Source organism: Siphateles boraxobius, unplaced genomic scaffold (genome assembly GCF_051911475.1).
Source record: "Siphateles boraxobius isolate OS27281-9 unplaced genomic scaffold, OSU_SipBor_1 41, whole genome shotgun sequence".
NCBI classification, from domain to species: Eukaryota; Metazoa; Chordata; class Actinopteri; order Cypriniformes; family Leuciscidae; genus Siphateles; species Siphateles boraxobius.
In genome coordinates this window covers 25,271,844-25,289,316 of record NW_027509042.1, presented here as the reverse complement: position 1 = coordinate 25,289,316, position 17,473 = coordinate 25,271,844, and the positions used below count along the sequence as shown (strand labels likewise).

Sequence of the window (17,473 nt, the reverse complement as noted above, 5' to 3'; positions counted from 1 at the left end):
GCCTAAACCACTCTGGGGTTTTTATTTAGTAATTTTTTTAGTTCCTTTTTTTTGACAGACACTTTGACGTGAAATCTTTTCATCTGGCACAGTGAAACACTAAAGTATGTCCCCTGCAGACAGTTGTCATTGAAGTGACATGAGCAGATTTTGCACCACCATACCATCATACCTCCGCAAAGGCAGATTATCATCAGCAAAGGATGTACATGCTGTGTTTGCATGTGACATGTAATTTCCCATAAACTTTAGAATCCCTCTTTCATTTCCTTTTTCCTGTTGGACTTTGTACCTGTTCGCAGCCTGTTTCATTTGCTTTAGATAGGAAGAACTTGCTTGACACAGACAAATCACACAAGAACAGCAGACGAGTATATGTTTTCTTATATCAATTGCGGTTTGCTAAGTAAATAAAATCTCTGTTTTGCTTTCGTCTCTGTATAACTATCCTACTGTAATTCCCCAATCCCCTAATGAAATTATGCAATTTGTAATGTCAGGCATCTTTAAGTAATATTTAAAATGCTGTGTGCTTCTTTTTATTCAAGGGGAAATCCACATGACATGCTCTGTGTATATATGTATGTGAGTCTGTGTCTGTTAGCAGGAAAACCTCTCCTTGTTATTCAGGTTTCCTCACGCACCTGTGGGTGTGAAAGGGGAGGAGATTTAACTTAACCTCCCGTACAATCTCACTCCCTCTTATTTCTCATTTCACTTCTGTTCTGTTTATGTCTGCATTGGAGTTGTTTTTATTGGAGTTATTTATTTTTAAGCCTTAATTTGAAAAATCCAGTTTTTATGTTTTTGGCAAAGTGTCTGATTCCAGGATTTCAGCATGGCTGAGAGTGTCCTGAACACTCCTGACTTGAAGGATCTAGAAGAAGAAGAACTGTGGGATCTTATCGACGATAACCGCCATGCCATCTCTCTAGGCATCCGCCCCTGTGTTCTCATCCCTTACCTGCGCCAGGCACGTGTCCTCACAAACCTGGATGAGGATGAGATTTTTACCAATCCCCGTTTCACCAACCGCTGCATGAGGACCAGTAAGACACTCTGACTTATCAGGGGAGAGATTTGAAATATTCTATACCAGAGCATGAAAAAAGTTAATGAAGTAGAGATATAATAAAAAAAAGCATGCTTTACCTAAAAGATTTAAAGCAAAGGTGTAAATTAAGATATGTTCTTCCAGGATTGAAGTTGATGTTTTGTTTTTGATTAGAGCGATGAATGTGAAAACTAAGAGTTATTGGAAGGTTCAAGGTTGGGGGGTTTATCTTTCTGAAATGTGAGCAAGCTTATGGAAATATGGGTTAGATACAGATAGACATTTCAGCTATCATAGGTTACGCTGATAAACAAACAAAGAAAAAACTTTAGTTTTTGAAATGACAAGAGTGAAAAAAATCGACTTAGTTCAGTAGATGCCTTCAATTTTTAAGACTTGTAAAAAAAAGAGGTTTGATATTGCTTAAAATATAGTAATGTAATGTAAAAACCTAAGTTGCCATGAGTTAATAATCATATGTTTTTACAGTGTAGTAGTTCTCCATGAATTAAATTTAATTATTTTCACTATTTATTCACTCTTATGTTGTTCTAAACCTGCTGTATGCTCTTATTTTTTCACTGAAATATGAAAGTAGACATACAAAAGTAGAATTGCTTGCCATACAATGTTCAAAGTGACCAAAAGGCTGCCAAGCTCCAAAAAGGACAAAATAACTTAAAAAAAAATGTTTATATAATAAAATTATCTTATACTCTTTTCTTCTAGAATGAAATGCTTTGTGTGAGTAATATAAAGTCTAGCCTACTTGCATGTAGAACTCAAAAGCAGGGCATAGTGTCCAGTTATGTGAGAAACAATGTGAAATTAGAATCAAAAATATCAACGTACATTTTGGAACCCGGATATAAATAGCAGGAATAACATGGAATAACATGGGCGTGGAGTAAATAATTTCCATTTTTGGGTGAACACTTCCTTTAAAGAATAAAGTTGATTGACAGTATTGAAAACTAGAAAAAAAGTTTGATGACACAAACTTTAAGTTGGCTTGAGAAAGCCGGACCAGAGAGTTTGAAGAAGTTTAAAATAGTTTGAAGTTTGATAGATGGATTAGTTAGAAAGAAAGAATAGTTAGAAAGAAAACGATACGTTAGAAAGAAAAGAAAGATTAGTTAGATAGATAGAAAGATTGGTTTCAATAAAAGAAAGATTAGTTAGAAAGAAATATTAGTTAGAAAGAAAGACAGATAGATTAGTTAGAAAGAAAGATAGATTAGTTAGAAAGAAAGAAAGATTAGTTAGAAAGAAAGAAAGATGGATTAGAAAGAAAGAAAGATGGATTAGTTAGAAAGTAAGATGGATTAGTTAGAAAGTAAGAAAGAAAGAAAGATAGATTAGTTAGAAAGAAAGAAAGATTAGTTAGAAACAAAGAAAGATAGATAGATTAGTTAGAAAGAAAGAAAGAAGAAATATTAGTTAGAAAGAAAGAAAGAAAGAAAGAAAGAAAAAAAGAAAGAAGAAATATTAGTTAGAAAGAAAGAAAGAAAGAAAGAAAGAAAGAAAGAAAGAAAAAGAAAGAAAGAAAGAAAGAAAGAAAGAAGAAAGATTAGTTAGAAAGAAAGAAAGAAAGAATTAGTTAGAAAGAAAGATTAGTTAGAAAGAAAGAAAGAAAGAAAAAAGAATAGTTAGAAAGAAAGAAAGAAGAAAGATTAGTTAGAAAGAAAGAAAGAAAGAAGAAAGATTAGTTAGAAAGAAAGAAAGAAAAAGAAAGAAAGAAAGAAGAAAGATTAGTTAGAAAGAAAGAAAGAAAGAAAGAAAGAAGAAAGATTAGTTAGAAAGAAAGAAGAAAGATTAGTTAGAAAGAAAGAAAGAAAGAAAGAAGAAAGATTAGTTAGAAAGAAAGAAAGAAGAAAGATTAGTTAGAAAGAAAGAAAGAAAGATTAGTTAGAAAGAAAGAAAGAAAGAAGAAAGATTAGTTAGAAAGAAAGAAAGAAAGAAGAAAGATTAGTTAGAATGAAAGAAAGAAAAAGAAAGAAAAAGAAAGGAAGAAAGAAAGAAAGAAAGAAGAAAGATTAGTTAGAAAGAAAGAAAGAAAGAAGAAAGATTAGTTAGAAAGAAAGAAAGAAAGAATTAGTTAGAAAGAAAGATTAGTTAGAAAGAAAGAAAGAAAGAAAGAAAGAAGAAAGAATAGTAAGAAAGAAAGAAGAAAGATTAGTTAGAAAGAAAGAAAGAAGAAAGATTAGTTAGAAAGAAAGAAAGAAAAAGAAAGAAAGAAAGAAAGAAAGAAAGAAAGAAGAAAGATTAGCTAGAAAGAAAGAAGAAACATTAGTTAGAAAGAAAGAAAGAAAGAAAGATTAGTTAGAAAGAAAGAAAGAAAGAAAGAAAGAAAGATTAGTTAGAAAGAAAGAAAGAATTAGTTAGAAAGAAAGATTAGTTAGAAAGAAAGAAAGAAGAAAGAAAGAAGAAAGATTAGATAGAAAGAAAGAAGAAAGATTAGCTAGAAAGAAAGAAAGAAATAAGAAAGATTAGTTAGAAAGAAAGAAAGAAAGATTAGTTAGAAAGAAAGAAAGAAAGAAAGAAGAAAGATTAGTTAGAAAGAAAGAAAGAATTAGTTAGAAAGAAAGATTAGTTAGAAAGAAAGAAAGAAAGAAGAAAGATTAGTTAGAAAGAAAGAAAGAAAGAAAGAAAGAAAGAAAGAAGAAAGATTAGTTAGAAAGAAAGAAAGAAAAAGAAAGAAAGAAAGAAAGAAAGATGAGTTAGAAAGAAAGAAAGAAAGAAAGAAGAAAGATTAGTTAGAAAGAAAGAAAGAAAGAAGAAAGATTAGTTAGAAAGAAAGAAGAAAGATTAGCTAGAAAGAAAGAAAGAAGAAAGATTAGTTAGAAAGAAAGAAAGAAAGAATTAAATAAGAAAGAAAGATTAGTTAGAAAGAAAGAAAGAAAGAAAGAAAGAAAGAAGAAAGATTAGTTAGAAAGAAAGAAAGAATTAGTTAGAAAGAAAGATTAGTTAGAAAGAAAGAAAGAAGAAAGATTAGTTAGAAAGAAAGAAAGAAAGAAAGAAAGAAGAAAGATTAGTTAGAAAGAAAGAAAGAAAGAATTAGTTAGAAAGAAAGATTAGTTAGAAAGAAAGAAAGATTAGTTAGAAAGAAAGAAAGAAAGAAAGAAAGAAAGAAGAAAGATTAGTTAGAAAGAAAGAAAGAAAGAAAGAAAGAAAGAAAGAAGAAAGATTAGTTAGAAAGAAAGAAAGAAAAAGTAAAAAAGAAAGAAAGAAAGAAGAAAGATTAGTTAGAAAGAAAGAAGAAAGATTAGTTAGAAAGAAAGAAAGAAAGAAAGAAAGATTAGTTAGAAAGAAAGAAAGAAGAAATATCAGTTAGAAAGAAAGACAGAAAGAAATATTAGTTAGAAAGAAAGAAAGAAAGAAAGAAAGAAAGAAAGAAAGAAGAAAGATTAGTTAGAAAGAAAGAAGAAAGATTAGCTAGAAAGAAAGAAAGAAAGAAGAAAGATTAGTTAGAAAGAAAGAAAGAATTAGTTAGAAAGAAAGATTAGTTAGAAAGAAAGAAAGAAAGAAAGAAGAAAGATTAGTTAGAAAGAAAGAAAGAAAGAAAGAAAGAAAGAAGAAAGATTAGTTAGAAAGAAAGAAAGAAAGAAAGAAGAAAGATTAGTTAGAAAGAAAGAAAGAAAGAAAGAAGAAAGATTAGTTAGAAAGAAAGAAAGAAAAAGAAAGAAAGAAAGAAAGAAAGAAAGAAGAAAGATTAGTTAGAAAGAAAGAAAGAAGAAAGATTAGTTAGAAAGAAAGAAAGAAAGAAAGAAAGAAGAAAGATTAGTTAGAAAGAAAGAAAGAAAGAAGAAATATTAGTTAGAAAGAAAGAAAGAAAGAAAGAAAGAAAGAAAGAAGAAATATTAGTTAGAAAGAAAGAAAGAAAGAAAGAAAGAAAGAAGAAATATTAGTTAGAAAGAAAGAAAGAAAGAAAGAAAAAGAAAGAAAGAAAGAAAGAAAGAAAGAAAGAAAGAAAGAAAGAAAGAAAGAAGAAAGATTAGTTAGAAAGAAAGAAAGAAAGAATTAGTTAGAAAGAAAGAAAGAAAGAAAGAAAGAAGAAAGAATAGTTAGAAAGAAAGAAAGAAGAAAGATTAGTTAGAAAGAAAGAAAGAAAGAAGAAAGATTAGTTAGAAAGAAAGAAAGAAAAAGAAAGAAAGAAAGAAAGAAAGAAAGAAGAAAGATTAGTTAGAAAGAAAGAAAGAAAGAAAGAAAGAAAGAAAGAAAGAAAGAAGAAAGATTAGTTAGAAAGAAAGAAGAAAGATTAGTTAGAAAGAAAGAAGAAAGATTAGTTAGAAAGAAAGAAAGAAAGAAAGAAAGAAAGAAAGAAGAAAGATTAGTTAGAAAGAAAGAAGAAAGATTAGTTAGAAAGAAAGAAAGAAAGATTAGTTAGAAAGAAAGAAAGAAAGAAGAAAGATTAGTTAGAAAGAAAGAAAGAAAGAAGAAAGATTAGTTAGAAAGAAAGAAAGAAAAAGAAAGAAAGAAAGGAAGAAAGAAAGAAAGAAAGAAAGAAAGAAAGAAAGAAAGAAAGAAAGAAGAAAGATTAGTTAGAAAGAAAGAAAGAAAGAAGAAAGATTAGTTAGAAAGAAAGAAAGAAAGAATTAGTTAGAAAGAAAGATTAGTTAGAAAGAAAGAAAGAAAGAAAGAAAGAAAGAAGAAAGAATAGTTAGAAAGAAAGAAAGAAGAAAGATTAGTTAGAAAGAAAGAAAGAAAGAAGAAAGATTAGTTAGAAAGAAAGAAAGAAAAAGAAAGAAAGAAAGAAAGAAGAAAGATTAGTTAGAAAGAAAGAAAGAAAGAAAGAAAGAAAGAAAGAAAGAAGAAAGATTAGTTAGAAAGAAAGAAGAAAGATTAGTTAGAAAGAAAGAAGAAAGATTAGTTAGAAAGAAAGAAAGAAAGTAAGAAAGAAAGAAAGAAAGAAAGAAAGAAAGAAAGAAAGAAAGAAAGAAGAAAGATTAGTTAGAAAGAAAGAAAGAAGAAAGATTAGTTAGAAAGAAAGAAAGAAAGATTAGTTAGAAAGAAAGAAAGAAAGAAGAAAGATTAGTTAGAAAGAAAGAAAGAAAAAGAAAGAAAGAAAGAAAGAAAGAAAGAAGAAAGATTAGTTAGAAAGAAAGAAAGAAAGAAGAAAGATTAGTTAGAAAGAAAGAAAGAAAGAAAGAAAGAAAGAAAGAAAGAAAGAAAGAAAGAAGAAAGATTAGTTAGAAAGAAAGAAAGATTAGTTAGAAAGAAAGAAAGATTAGTTCGAAAGAAAGAAGAAAGATTAGTTAGAAAGAAGAAATATTAGTTAGAAAGAAAGAAAGAAGAAATATTAGTTAGAAAGAAAGAAAGAAAGAAAGAAAGAAAGAAAGAAAGAAAGAAAGAAGAAAGATTAGTTAGAAAGAAAGAAAGAAAGAAGAAAGATTAGTTAGAAAGAAAGAAAGATATATTAGTTAGTAAGAAAAAAAGAAAAAAGAAATATTAGTTAGAAAGAAAGAAAGACAGAAAGAAAGAAGAAAGATTAGTTAGAAAGAAAGAAGAAAGATTAGTTAGAAAGAAAGAAAGAAAGAAGAAAGATTAGTTAGAAAGAAAGAAAGAAATAAAGAAAGAAAGAAGAAAGATTAGTTAGAAAGAAAGAAAGAAAGATAGATTAGTTAGTAAGAAAGAAAGATAGATTAGATAGATAGATAGATAGATAGATAGATAGATAGATAGATAGATAGATAGATAGATAGAAAGAGATAGATAGATGGATAGATAGATAGATAGATAGATAGATAGATAGATAGATAGATAGATAGATAGATAGATAGATAGATGGATAGATAGATAGATAGATAGATAGATAGATAGATAGATAGATAGATAGATAGAAAGAGATAGATAGATGGATAGATGGATAGATAGATAGATAGATAGATAGATAGATAGATAGATAGATAGATAGATAGATAGATAGATAGATAGATAGATAGATAGATAGATAAGTTCATTAGTACATATAGAATGGTAGTTTAATTGAGTCTTGGGCTTCAGGGAGTTTAGATTTGAGTTTTTGTGTTGTACACTGCTGGGCCACCGTAGCCTTGGCTCAATTTGAACTGTTGCAATGAAAGTCAATGGGATTTTTATGATTTTTAATATTAATTTTTAAGAAATCTGAAAGTCAAATCAGTCTGAAAAGATATAGCACACTAAGTCAGAACAGTCTGAAGGTCTAACCCGAGTTTGGAGTTTGTAGAGTTAAAGCTCTAGGAGGAGTAGCAGTCAGACAATTTTGGTTAAGAAAAAGAAGAAGAAAAAGAATAATAATAAGTTTAAATAGGATTTCAGTAAGTTGGCTTTCACAAGCCAACTTAATAATAAGTTTAAATAGGATTTCAGTAAGTTGGCTTTCACAAGCCAACTTAATAAGTTTAAATAGGATTTCAGTAAGTTGGCTTTCACAAGCCAACTTAATAATAAGTTTAAATAGGATTTCAGTAAGTTGGCTTTCACAAGCCAACTTAATAATAAGTTTAAATAGGATTTCAGTAAGTTGGCTTTCACAAGCCAACTTAATAAAACATTTTAATGTATCTTGCAGTATTTGTGATTTGATGTCTGAAATGTTAATCTTTTTCTACAGGTCATATGCTTGACATGTTACGTGTACAGGGTCGTAATGGAGCAATAGCTCTGCTCGAAAGTCTGATGATTCATTACCCAGCTCTCTACACACAGATCACTGGCCGTGAGCCCAGCATTGAGCCTTCAGGCTTCAGTGGTCAGTCACTGCACTTTTAATCTTAGTTTCTGATGATGCATTGCAAGCACACACAGTGTGTGTTCTAGTTGCTGGTAGCTGTAACATTTGTGGATTTGAACCAAATGCCAATAAACCAGAGACAAATGTGCACAACTGAATATATTTTCATGTTTGAGGGATGTTTTTATCACCTTATTTAAGGCTAATAAGTAAAACCTTGCTTTTCTGCTTGCCAGGCCTGATAAATTACACTGAGCTGACAGAGTACCTAGTTAATGCGGTGAGCAGTATGCAGACAGAGCTACAAGTGGCACGGCAAGAGGCTGTGCGTCTGCAAGCTCGATGCTGTGAGCTGGAGGGGAAACTTAAACAGGTCCAACAAAATAATGAAGAGTTCAGCCAGATGCAACAAGAGCATGGACAACTGCGCAGTCACCTAGATGGTTTGGACTTAACACAGTTTTACATCAATGTGGCTAATGTTTCATTAACAATCATTAACAGACATATATTGTCATTTATGTACATTAAAATTAGTTGTATAGCATTAACTACAGTTCTACAACTACAAATTGTTCATGAAATTAATGAAAGTTAATTTTAAGTGTTTTAAATTTTGAGAAATTCAGAATGTTTTCGCACAATTAGACAGTGTTTCTTTGCCTGTGTCAAGATTATTTAATGTCTACTTGTCTTCTGTGTAGGTTTAAACAGGAAACTGCTGAAACTGAAGGATGAGAAATGTGATCTCTATGTCAGATATACTTCAGTTCTTGAGGAGAAATCTGCAACCATCATACGCAACAGAGACCTGCAACTTGAGGCAAGGAACCAGATTTTATTTCTTTGTTTGTATGCTTTTACTTGGACTTTATTTTCATTTCAGTACATTACAAAAAACAGATTGTCTCATTCAAGTGCCTGATAGAGAGCAAAATTCCATAAAGAGGTTAAAGAGAGGCAAATGTTAAGGCTTGTTAGGCTTTTTTTAAATTAAGTTTAATCTTTGTAGCAATAAAACCAAGTGTAAAATAAATCTGTGGAATGTATTGCATAGTAATTGCAAGCATACTTTCATATTAATAGTTTAGTTGAGTTTTGTTTGGTTCAAATTTATTAAAATGGTTGCTGGGAAATGGATTTTAAGCTGCTGTTCACAAGAAACCTGAACCCTTTTGCTTTGCATTTTTTGCTGCATTAAAGTGCCACTGTTATGCTATTTTAAAGGTTCCTACTTTTGTTTTGGAGTTCTCCTTCAACGGGTTTACATGCATCAAAGGTCAAAAAACACTTTCATTTTCTCATAATATACATTGCACATCACCACATTTTTCAATGATTCACAAACGACTCGTCTGATTATTCGTTCTCTCTAAATCCCTCCTTTTCACGAGACTACTCTACTCTGATTGGCCAGATGACACAGTCTTTTGTGATTGGTCTACCGCTTACAGCACTTTTCGGAAACGAAACGTAACCACCATACTACCATAACTGAAGTTCAACCACGGAGGCTTCCTAAAGCTCAGCAATTGTACACACTGTAAAGACAGTAACGATGGCGTAAATTTTACAATATCAGTCCGAGCACGCGCCAGATGATGAAACAGGAAGAACTAGTTATTCAACCCGAACCTCCAACACAAGGATGACTTTAGCAGGACGTTTCTCAGTGATACGCTACTCAGTTTGATGTACATTGTGAGATGTTTCAATTCCTCACCATCAGCATTAACAACTGTATGTCCATCAACAAGCCGATGTTTCTAATTTATTGCAGTGCACATGTGGGAAATATATTATTAACTGCATTGGGATACATACGACTAATGCAGTTTGCTGGATTGTTTTACAATAACATGGGCATAATGATGAAATCTCTTCTCCTCACCTCTTCTGCAGATTTACCAGCTGCAGTGTGAGTTAAGGAAGGCACAGAAAGAGACAGACTTCCAGAGGCACCGCTCCTTAAAGAATCCCAGTGACACACAAAAGCTCAAAGATGAACTCAACTCTGTACGCACAAAGTTACTGGAGACTGAGATATTCTCCCCGGTGAATAAGAGACTCATTTATTATAGTAATATAACAAGTCAACAAATTTTGGAACTCAATCTAATCTGACTGACCTTCACAGTAAATCCGTCTCATTCAATCAGGTACAGCAGGATATCCTTGAGAATGATTTAAAGGAGACAGAGACCAGACGTTTAGAGCTTGCTGAGGATGTCACTAGACTAAGTGAGGAGAATGAACGACTCCAGCAAGAGAAAGAGGAGGTAAAACTGGCCTCTCCTTAACCCTAATGTTATTTGTTTGTTTTGTCTTTCAAAATGTTGTACTTTTGTGTTGTAGCCTACTTTTTTCTTAAGAGGAATTCATATTTGTATCATTCTCTCTCTCTCTCTCTCTCTCTCTCTCTCTCTCTCTCTCTCTCTCTCTCTCTCTCTCTCTCTCTCTCTCTCTCTCTCTCTATCTCTCTCTACCTCTCTATCTACCTCTTTACTTCTGTTTATATTTTTTTCTGTTAAACAAATAATTTTCTTATTTTTTGTCACCTTCACCATGCTCTCCTCTCACCTTTTTTAGCTCATAGAAGAGAAGGACTATTTAGCCCTGGGGGTGGAGAAGTTGACCGTGGACTGTGAGATGTACAAGCACAGGAGCACACTGTTCCAGAGTCAGCTAGAAGAGGTGCAGGCAGAGAGAGATAAAGTCAGTATCATCTGTGCTCATAATTAACAAATATCATACAAAATCATTAAGTCTTAAATAAGTGTTTAGTTTCAACAATGAGATCAGTTTACACTTAAGCTATCTAGCAGTACAGTAAACTGTCAGTAAAGTGTTAGTGTTTCAAACAAATGAACACAGTATACTGGACCAACATCATTACAGTATGTAAGTGAAATAACATTTTTAGATCTAGAAACCTACATGCATTATATGGAGTAAATGCATATACGTTTGAGTCCAAAAGTATGGGACCAATTCTGGGAAAAATCTGGGATTCACAATTTATTTGTATTTTTAAAAATTGAAAACAGCAAAGAAAAGAAAAAATTCTGATTCTGCTCTATATCATGTTCATAAATCAAATAAGACAATTTGTGTCACTGACCTTGTGAACTCCTTTCTTCCAAAGGTCTGGGCCCGTATTCATAAAGAATCTTAATGCAAAGAGTAGCTCCTAGTGACAAAATTCTAAGAAAATTCTTAGAAATGTGGACGTTTACTCTTAAAATTAAAGAAACAATCCTAGTAAAGAAAAAAGTAATTCAGAAAGCATCTTAACCCTTAAAAGAGGTCTTAAGGTCAAAATTGTTAGGAGCACGGACAAGGACTTTTAAGAGGCTTAAGAGTTTCTTTAGCAGAGGAGAAAATGGCAGAAAGACGTAGAGGGAGAAGAAATGTATCGTAGCCAATAGATGACAGTGAGTTAATAAGACACTATAGATTAGATCGTGCAGGGAATATGTTTGTGACCGATTTTATTAGAGACACAATAACATCTCCGACACAGCGCAGGAATGGCGTAGTGCCAGAAATTAAATCACTACTGTACATTAAGATATTTGGCTGCTGGGAAAATGCATCAATGCAGCAGTGATGATTTGGGTCTATCACAACCTTCTGTAAGCAGAGTGATCACAAACAATTACAGCATTCCAGAACCTCTTATTGTGTCGCAGTTCATTTTGTTTACACTGGACATTCCCACCTTGCAGGCTCAAAAAAATGCATTTATGAATATAGCAGGCTTCCGCACAAGCAGGGGGAATGAACCGTAAATAATTTATTATTAACCGCTATAAGCTCCCACTTCTGCTTCTGTGCTGTGACACCCGGGCTGAATTTTCCTTTAAGGATGGCCTTGTGTTCATCCACTAACTGGGCTCACAGTAAACACTGTTCCTCTGTCCAGTTGAGCTTTCTTGTCCTTCTTGTTTTTTTATTCCATGTTTGCTACATTAAAACCAACATTCAAACCACCACTTAAATAGACAGTGGAACAATTTTTATCATTCTAATCCAATCAAATACCTTATAGGAAATTAACAGTATGGTAAATAAAAAAAGGATTTATATACACATATATAGTGTGTGTGTGTGTGTGTGTGTGTGTGTGTGTGTGTGTATGAGAATGGTCAAATAGGAAAATTTACGCATGTAATTTCAAAGTGAAGGCTTAGAATAGACCCTATACTTAAAATCACTTTTTTTTCCTTCTTGGACAACCAACCAATCACAGTCTTCAATAGATTGTGTCATACATAGCAACGGGGTCAGCCCCGCCTCCTCACTAAGATAAAAGTTTTTGTCTTTTCCTTACTCAGAGTTGCTCTCAGATCGGTCCCGAATCACTCTTAAGCTAAGACTACTACGTAAAAGATTTTAAGCTAAATTTAGAGTTTTCTGAGAGGATTCTTAGAATCTTTATGAATACGGGCCTTGATGTTTTTGCTTTTATTGAACCACACAATAAGCTTTTAGGGTCATTTTGAAATCATGCTGGAAAACATAAATTATTAGCTTTTGGAAAATGAAAAATTTCTTATGACAGATACTGCTCATGAATTTATTTATTTTTTCAGGCATATTTGTCCCGTGATGAGGCCCAGGTTCAGATCGCACGGAGTCTTGCCGAGAAGGACATGCTCAGAGGCCAACTAATGGAGCTACAGGAGAAAGTTTTTACCATGAAAGCCTGTAGCAGGGAAAGAGAAAGAAGAGAAAAATCCAGGGTAAAATTGACAATTTTCTATTATAAATTCAATACCCAACATACAGTAGCTTACCACAATGACTTTGCAAATTCAGAGTAATTTTCAATATTGTGCAGAGTCAATTACATCTGTAACCTAATACAATCCCACAGGCCTTTATTTTTAATGTTATGTCTCTTGAATGAGTAGGACAGGAAGATCAGTTGCGAGAGTAGCGAGGACCCTCCTTCCAGCCCCGCACCCAGAAGACGGCTGTGTCGCTTGAAAGCAATCCTTCCTGAGTCTTTCAGCTCATATGAGGTACATTTATACTGTTAATGTTCTACTTAACTAAGCCTAGAGTGACTTAAGCTGCACCCCAATTTGCGTACTTATGCACCATTCTATGCAGTTTTGTAGTATAAATAGTATGAGTAGTGTGTTCATACTGAAAATTCCAAATAGAAAAGTACACTTTAATTACTCTGATGATGCACTTAATTAACTGAAAAAACGAAATTTGAAATTTTGAACACTTCATGCACTGAACTGTTGCAGCTTTGATTACGTAGCTGAGGGGCTATCAGACTCTGATGTTGAATGAAAAAAAACCTTAAAGGTGGTTAATAACCTTAACCACTACACTGATGAGTAGATGGTGTATAAGTGCATAGTGTAGTGCATCATTTGGCTTTAGGCTTTAACATTAGGCTTGGCCTCAGATTGTCCACAAAGAATAATGTGGATACTACTGACTCTGCATAATAATAATGTGGATATTATGCATTCTAAATAGTATGTGAGATTAGAATAAGTGTGCCCCAAAGCACAGCACGTTGAAAAGAGTCTGCCAAAAGTCCCCAGAGATTCTACACTTTCCAGTAGATTTTCGAAGTACACACCATGCACACTTAAAGGGTTAGTTCACCCAAAAATGAAAATGATTTCATTAATGACTCAACCTTATGTCGCTCCAAGCCCGTAAGACCTCCGTTCATCTTCAGAACACAGTTTTAGATATTTTAGATTTAGTCCGAGAGCTTTCTGTCCCTCCATTGAAAATGTATGAACGGTATTACTGGAATGCAGTTTGACAGTGTTAGTGTAAACAAGAGTGCAAAGCACATGCATTAAAGAACAATAACTATTATGAAAACCATTGATATAAAGCTTTAAAAATGGTCCTAATTTAATTAAATAGTGGAGTCCACACTTGATCAAGCAATTTTTTTCCAGCCTATGATTAGTCAGTCAAAATTCATCCGACTTTAAAAAAGCTTTATAATCAGAACTTCATTTTCAATTGGTGTGGTTACTAATATGGTTATTACATTTATTGATCTTGTTGTGAATGGGCCTTTACACTTATATTTAATTTGTGTCAACTGTAAATGCAGTGTTAGTAACAATAACTTTGTTTGCATCTATTAATGTGAAAACGGGCTCTAAAGGAGGAAAAAGCATTGTTCTGCCTGATGGCATTGGTAGGAAATATAGAGCTTTTGTTTTTGTATAGATTTTGTATATATGTTTTGTGTGTGTGTGTGTGTGTGTGTGTGTGTGTGTGTGTTTACAGTTCAATGATGAAGTAACCAACAGTATCAATTCCAATCAAGTGGAGCCCCCCTGTTCTGAATCTCTCCGTAGACGAGAGTTACACTTTCCAGATGTGACACACTCCAGAAGTGACATGGAAGACATTTACAGGTGAGCTGCTCATCTGGTCCGTAGCAGTGAACTGTAAAACTGTGAAAATAAGTTTGGTATTGAAATTTTTCAGCTTGGCTACATTAAATATTGAGTTATTACTTTTAATTGACATTTTAAAATGGTTGCCCATTGAGAATTATTACATCATTGTAATAATTTAAATTGAGAATTGTATAATCTAATTTACATGAGGAGAAGGACCACTTTTAAACCCATTTCCATACTTTCATTAGGTCAGTTTATTTATAAAGCACTTTTAAAACAACATGTTGACCAAAGTGCTGTACAATCATACAATTGCATAAATGAGTCTACACGGACCAGAATCCAAACCGAAAACCAACCCAAAACCAAGTGTTTAAATCATCTGGATTCAGTCAGATTTACTGAATAGAAAGTGTGGTTTGCATGTCACTGCATGTGGAATTTGCATCAAGCCCAGTAGACACTTTCAAACAGTGGCTGTCGTAGGGTGATTTACATACACAGGGTGCTTCTCATTTCTTATTTGTGCATCCTCGTTTCCTTTCCTCGCTTCCTTTCCTAGCGTCTCAGCTCCACCCCCTGTAGGTTTTGAGGGAAGGACGCAAGGAAAGAAAATGAGGACGGAGGAATCGAATGAAAGCTTTTTTTATACATTGGAATACTTGATCACTCGAGCGTCACTTCATAGCGTCATCAGCAGCGCTCAAAGGATCTGCCCTTATGTTGTTGAAGTTTGTTTATTTAAGAAATTCATAATAAATAATAATAAAGCAAGATACCCTGTTGAAATATGTCTAATGTGTGGTTTATATAAACTGCAAAGGTAAAGTATACATTAAAACAGATTGTGATCGATGTGAAGGGGGAGGAGAATGTATACGCGCGTCACGTTTAGTCGATAAAACTCTTCCGCATAGGATACAGCTGTGTATCCTGGCTCATGACCCCTCTGGAAGCCTCCTCACTCCTCGATCCTCGCCTCCTCGCGGTGCAATTAGAGAATTGAGATGTCCTTCAAGATGGCTGAGCTCGATCGGTTTCCGGGTCATAGGATGGAGGACAGAGGAACGAGGAGACGAGGAGGGATATTGAGAAGCGTGATTTTTTTTTCCCAAACCACTTCAGCGGAAATCCCGCCCTGCAGCCGATTCTAAAGTTCCCTTTCGTCCTGGGAACTCCGACGTGTCGTCGGGGGAGTTCCCTGACGAATTGGGATCACGCTAGGGAGACCAATTGCCTTCGAGTGAATTAAAACGAGCCAATGAAAATTGGCATGCAAGATTTGCATTCCGCGACCCGCCTACCAGCGCGGGTATAAAAGGCGGAAGTAAACATTGCGCAATGCTTTTAGCTTCGGAGCCGACCGATTGTGTCCTCTCTGAGTGAGTGAGCTTTAAGATTGTATTTTTCTTACTGCTACGAGTCTGCTGTTTCGGGAGGGGATCTCTCTGTGTTGGTGAGATGGCGTTTCAGCGACCGCGCGGTTCCTGTCTGCCGGCTGCGTCTATATGCTGTTAATTCAAAAGCTGTTTTCACAGCTGGTAAACGGTTGAGTGCGCACAGCGGGCTTGCAGTTTCCCCGCTGTGTTGCCGCGTTGGGTCCCTGTGTGCTTCAGCACGATAGAGAGAGTACTTTCTTCCTGAAAGAGCAACACGAGTGAAGATCGCGTCCTTTTCAGGATGACGTTTCACTCGTGTGTTTCTGGATGCGATCGTTCCCTGTCCTTATTTGACGGCCACGTTCATTGTTTCACATGCCTAATCCGTGTGTGAGACTACGTTCGTGGGTGGTTCATGTTCTCTCAGGGGTGCATGACCACGTCGGCACGTTGTTCGTCTCCCCTTTCTCGTAAAGGCTTGAGCCGCTCAGCGTGCCGTGTGCCGTCGAGCGCCGGCTGACAGCGCGGGTTGTCACGGCAACCCAGCGCGCGTCATTCGGCGCTCAAGATGCGTGGTCAAGATCAAGACTCGCGTGCCTCTATGAGGTGAGTCCCTTTGCTTATTTCCAGATCTAGTTTCTCTTCTGGTGCACCAGAGGAGGGCTACTTTGGCGAATAACATTGGTGATCTGAGGGTTTCAGTGAGCACGAACCACTCACTCCTCTAGCGCATCGCAAACATGCTGAGACTGTGTTCGTGGGTGGTTTATGCTTTCTTATGAGAGCATGACCACGTCGGCACGTTGTTCGCCTTGCCTGAAGGCTTGAGCGCCCAGCGTGCCGTGTGTCATCGAAGCGATGGCCACGTTCACTATCTTGCATGCCTGGTTGACGGCCACGATCACTGTTTCACATGCCTAATCAGTGTGTTGAGACTGCGTTCGTGGGTGGTTCATGTTCTCTCAGGAGTGCATGACCACGTCGGCGTGCTGCTCGTCTCCCCTTTCTCGTAAAGGCTTGAGCCGCTCAGCGTGCCGTGTGCCGTCGAGGCTTTCGGATGGGATTCTGGTCCTTCTCATGAGGGACCAAGCATTTCATTCGGGGCCCCAGGGAGGACAGATGTCGATCGCTACATCGGAGAGAGGGCTGTTATACTCTGAAAATGATGCTGAGTTCCTACTATAATGTCGTGTTCTCATGCTGAAGATTCAGACTTAACAGCCACACTTTCCTGGGCTGTTCTAAAGCGCCTGGATGTGTGTGAAGAATTTTGGCAGTATGGAAGCGTTTTGGTGCCAATATGGCAAGCCAAACATGCCTAAATCTGCAGAAGTTTTTCCTCTCTCACTACCACTGCACGTGCGTAGTTCTAACTCGGGGTTGAGCTGTGCTTAGTGACTGACCGTGATTAGTCACAGCGCTGGCCCTCGGTTAGACGATGTCCACACTGGTGGTCCAGAAGCACCTCAAAACCAGCCCGCTCGGAGTTTGTTTTTCCCAAGGGAAGGGAAGCAACCCTGAGAGGAGCGACCCAGAGTATGTGACGATCTGCTCTTTGGGAGTGCGTGTCATCACCACTCCTTCCCCCGGGGGAGGGCCGGGTGGAGAATTTAGTTTCTGTTCCGCCGCTGGTTATCCAGTAATCAGCGGTACCCAAAGTTTGAGCAGTCCACTTCCTCTGAGTCGTTCACGGGCCCCAGCGCTCAGATGGCAGTGAGGGCTACGGCCTTGTCACTCTCGTCTCTCGCTGGGTGAGGGGAAACCAGGACTCGATGCCCCCGGGCCTCGTCCCTCGTTTCCCCTCACGGTCGAGACTGGCAGTATAATAAGACCAGTTTCCTCCGTCCGAGAGGGTCAGAATGGCAGTGCGTGCCGCCCCCGAGCTGCACCACTCCCGTTCCCCTCTCCCCAGCTTGCAGATAGC

General features: G+C 35.6%; 1 protein-coding gene across 1 annotated transcript in view; it reads left to right on the top strand.

Moving 5' to 3' along the window:
- Positions 1 to 652: 652 nt before the first annotated feature.
- card14 (caspase recruitment domain family, member 14) overlaps positions 653 to 17,473 on the top strand; it is a 106,846-nt gene continuing 90,025 nt past the window's right edge. The window contains exons 1-10 of the mRNA XM_077198996.1: positions 653 to 1,049; positions 7,650 to 7,787; positions 8,006 to 8,212; positions 8,474 to 8,592; positions 9,672 to 9,824; positions 9,929 to 10,048; positions 10,359 to 10,484; positions 12,365 to 12,514; positions 12,686 to 12,796; positions 14,052 to 14,182. Coding sequence (XP_077055111.1) covers positions 839 to 1,049; positions 7,650 to 7,787; positions 8,006 to 8,212; positions 8,474 to 8,592; positions 9,672 to 9,824; positions 9,929 to 10,048; positions 10,359 to 10,484; positions 12,365 to 12,514; positions 12,686 to 12,796; positions 14,052 to 14,182 — 1,466 coding nt within the window. The 5' untranslated portion in view covers positions 653 to 838. The remainder of the gene's footprint in view (positions 1,050 to 7,649; positions 7,788 to 8,005; positions 8,213 to 8,473; positions 8,593 to 9,671; positions 9,825 to 9,928; positions 10,049 to 10,358; positions 10,485 to 12,364; positions 12,515 to 12,685; positions 12,797 to 14,051; positions 14,183 to 17,473) is intronic.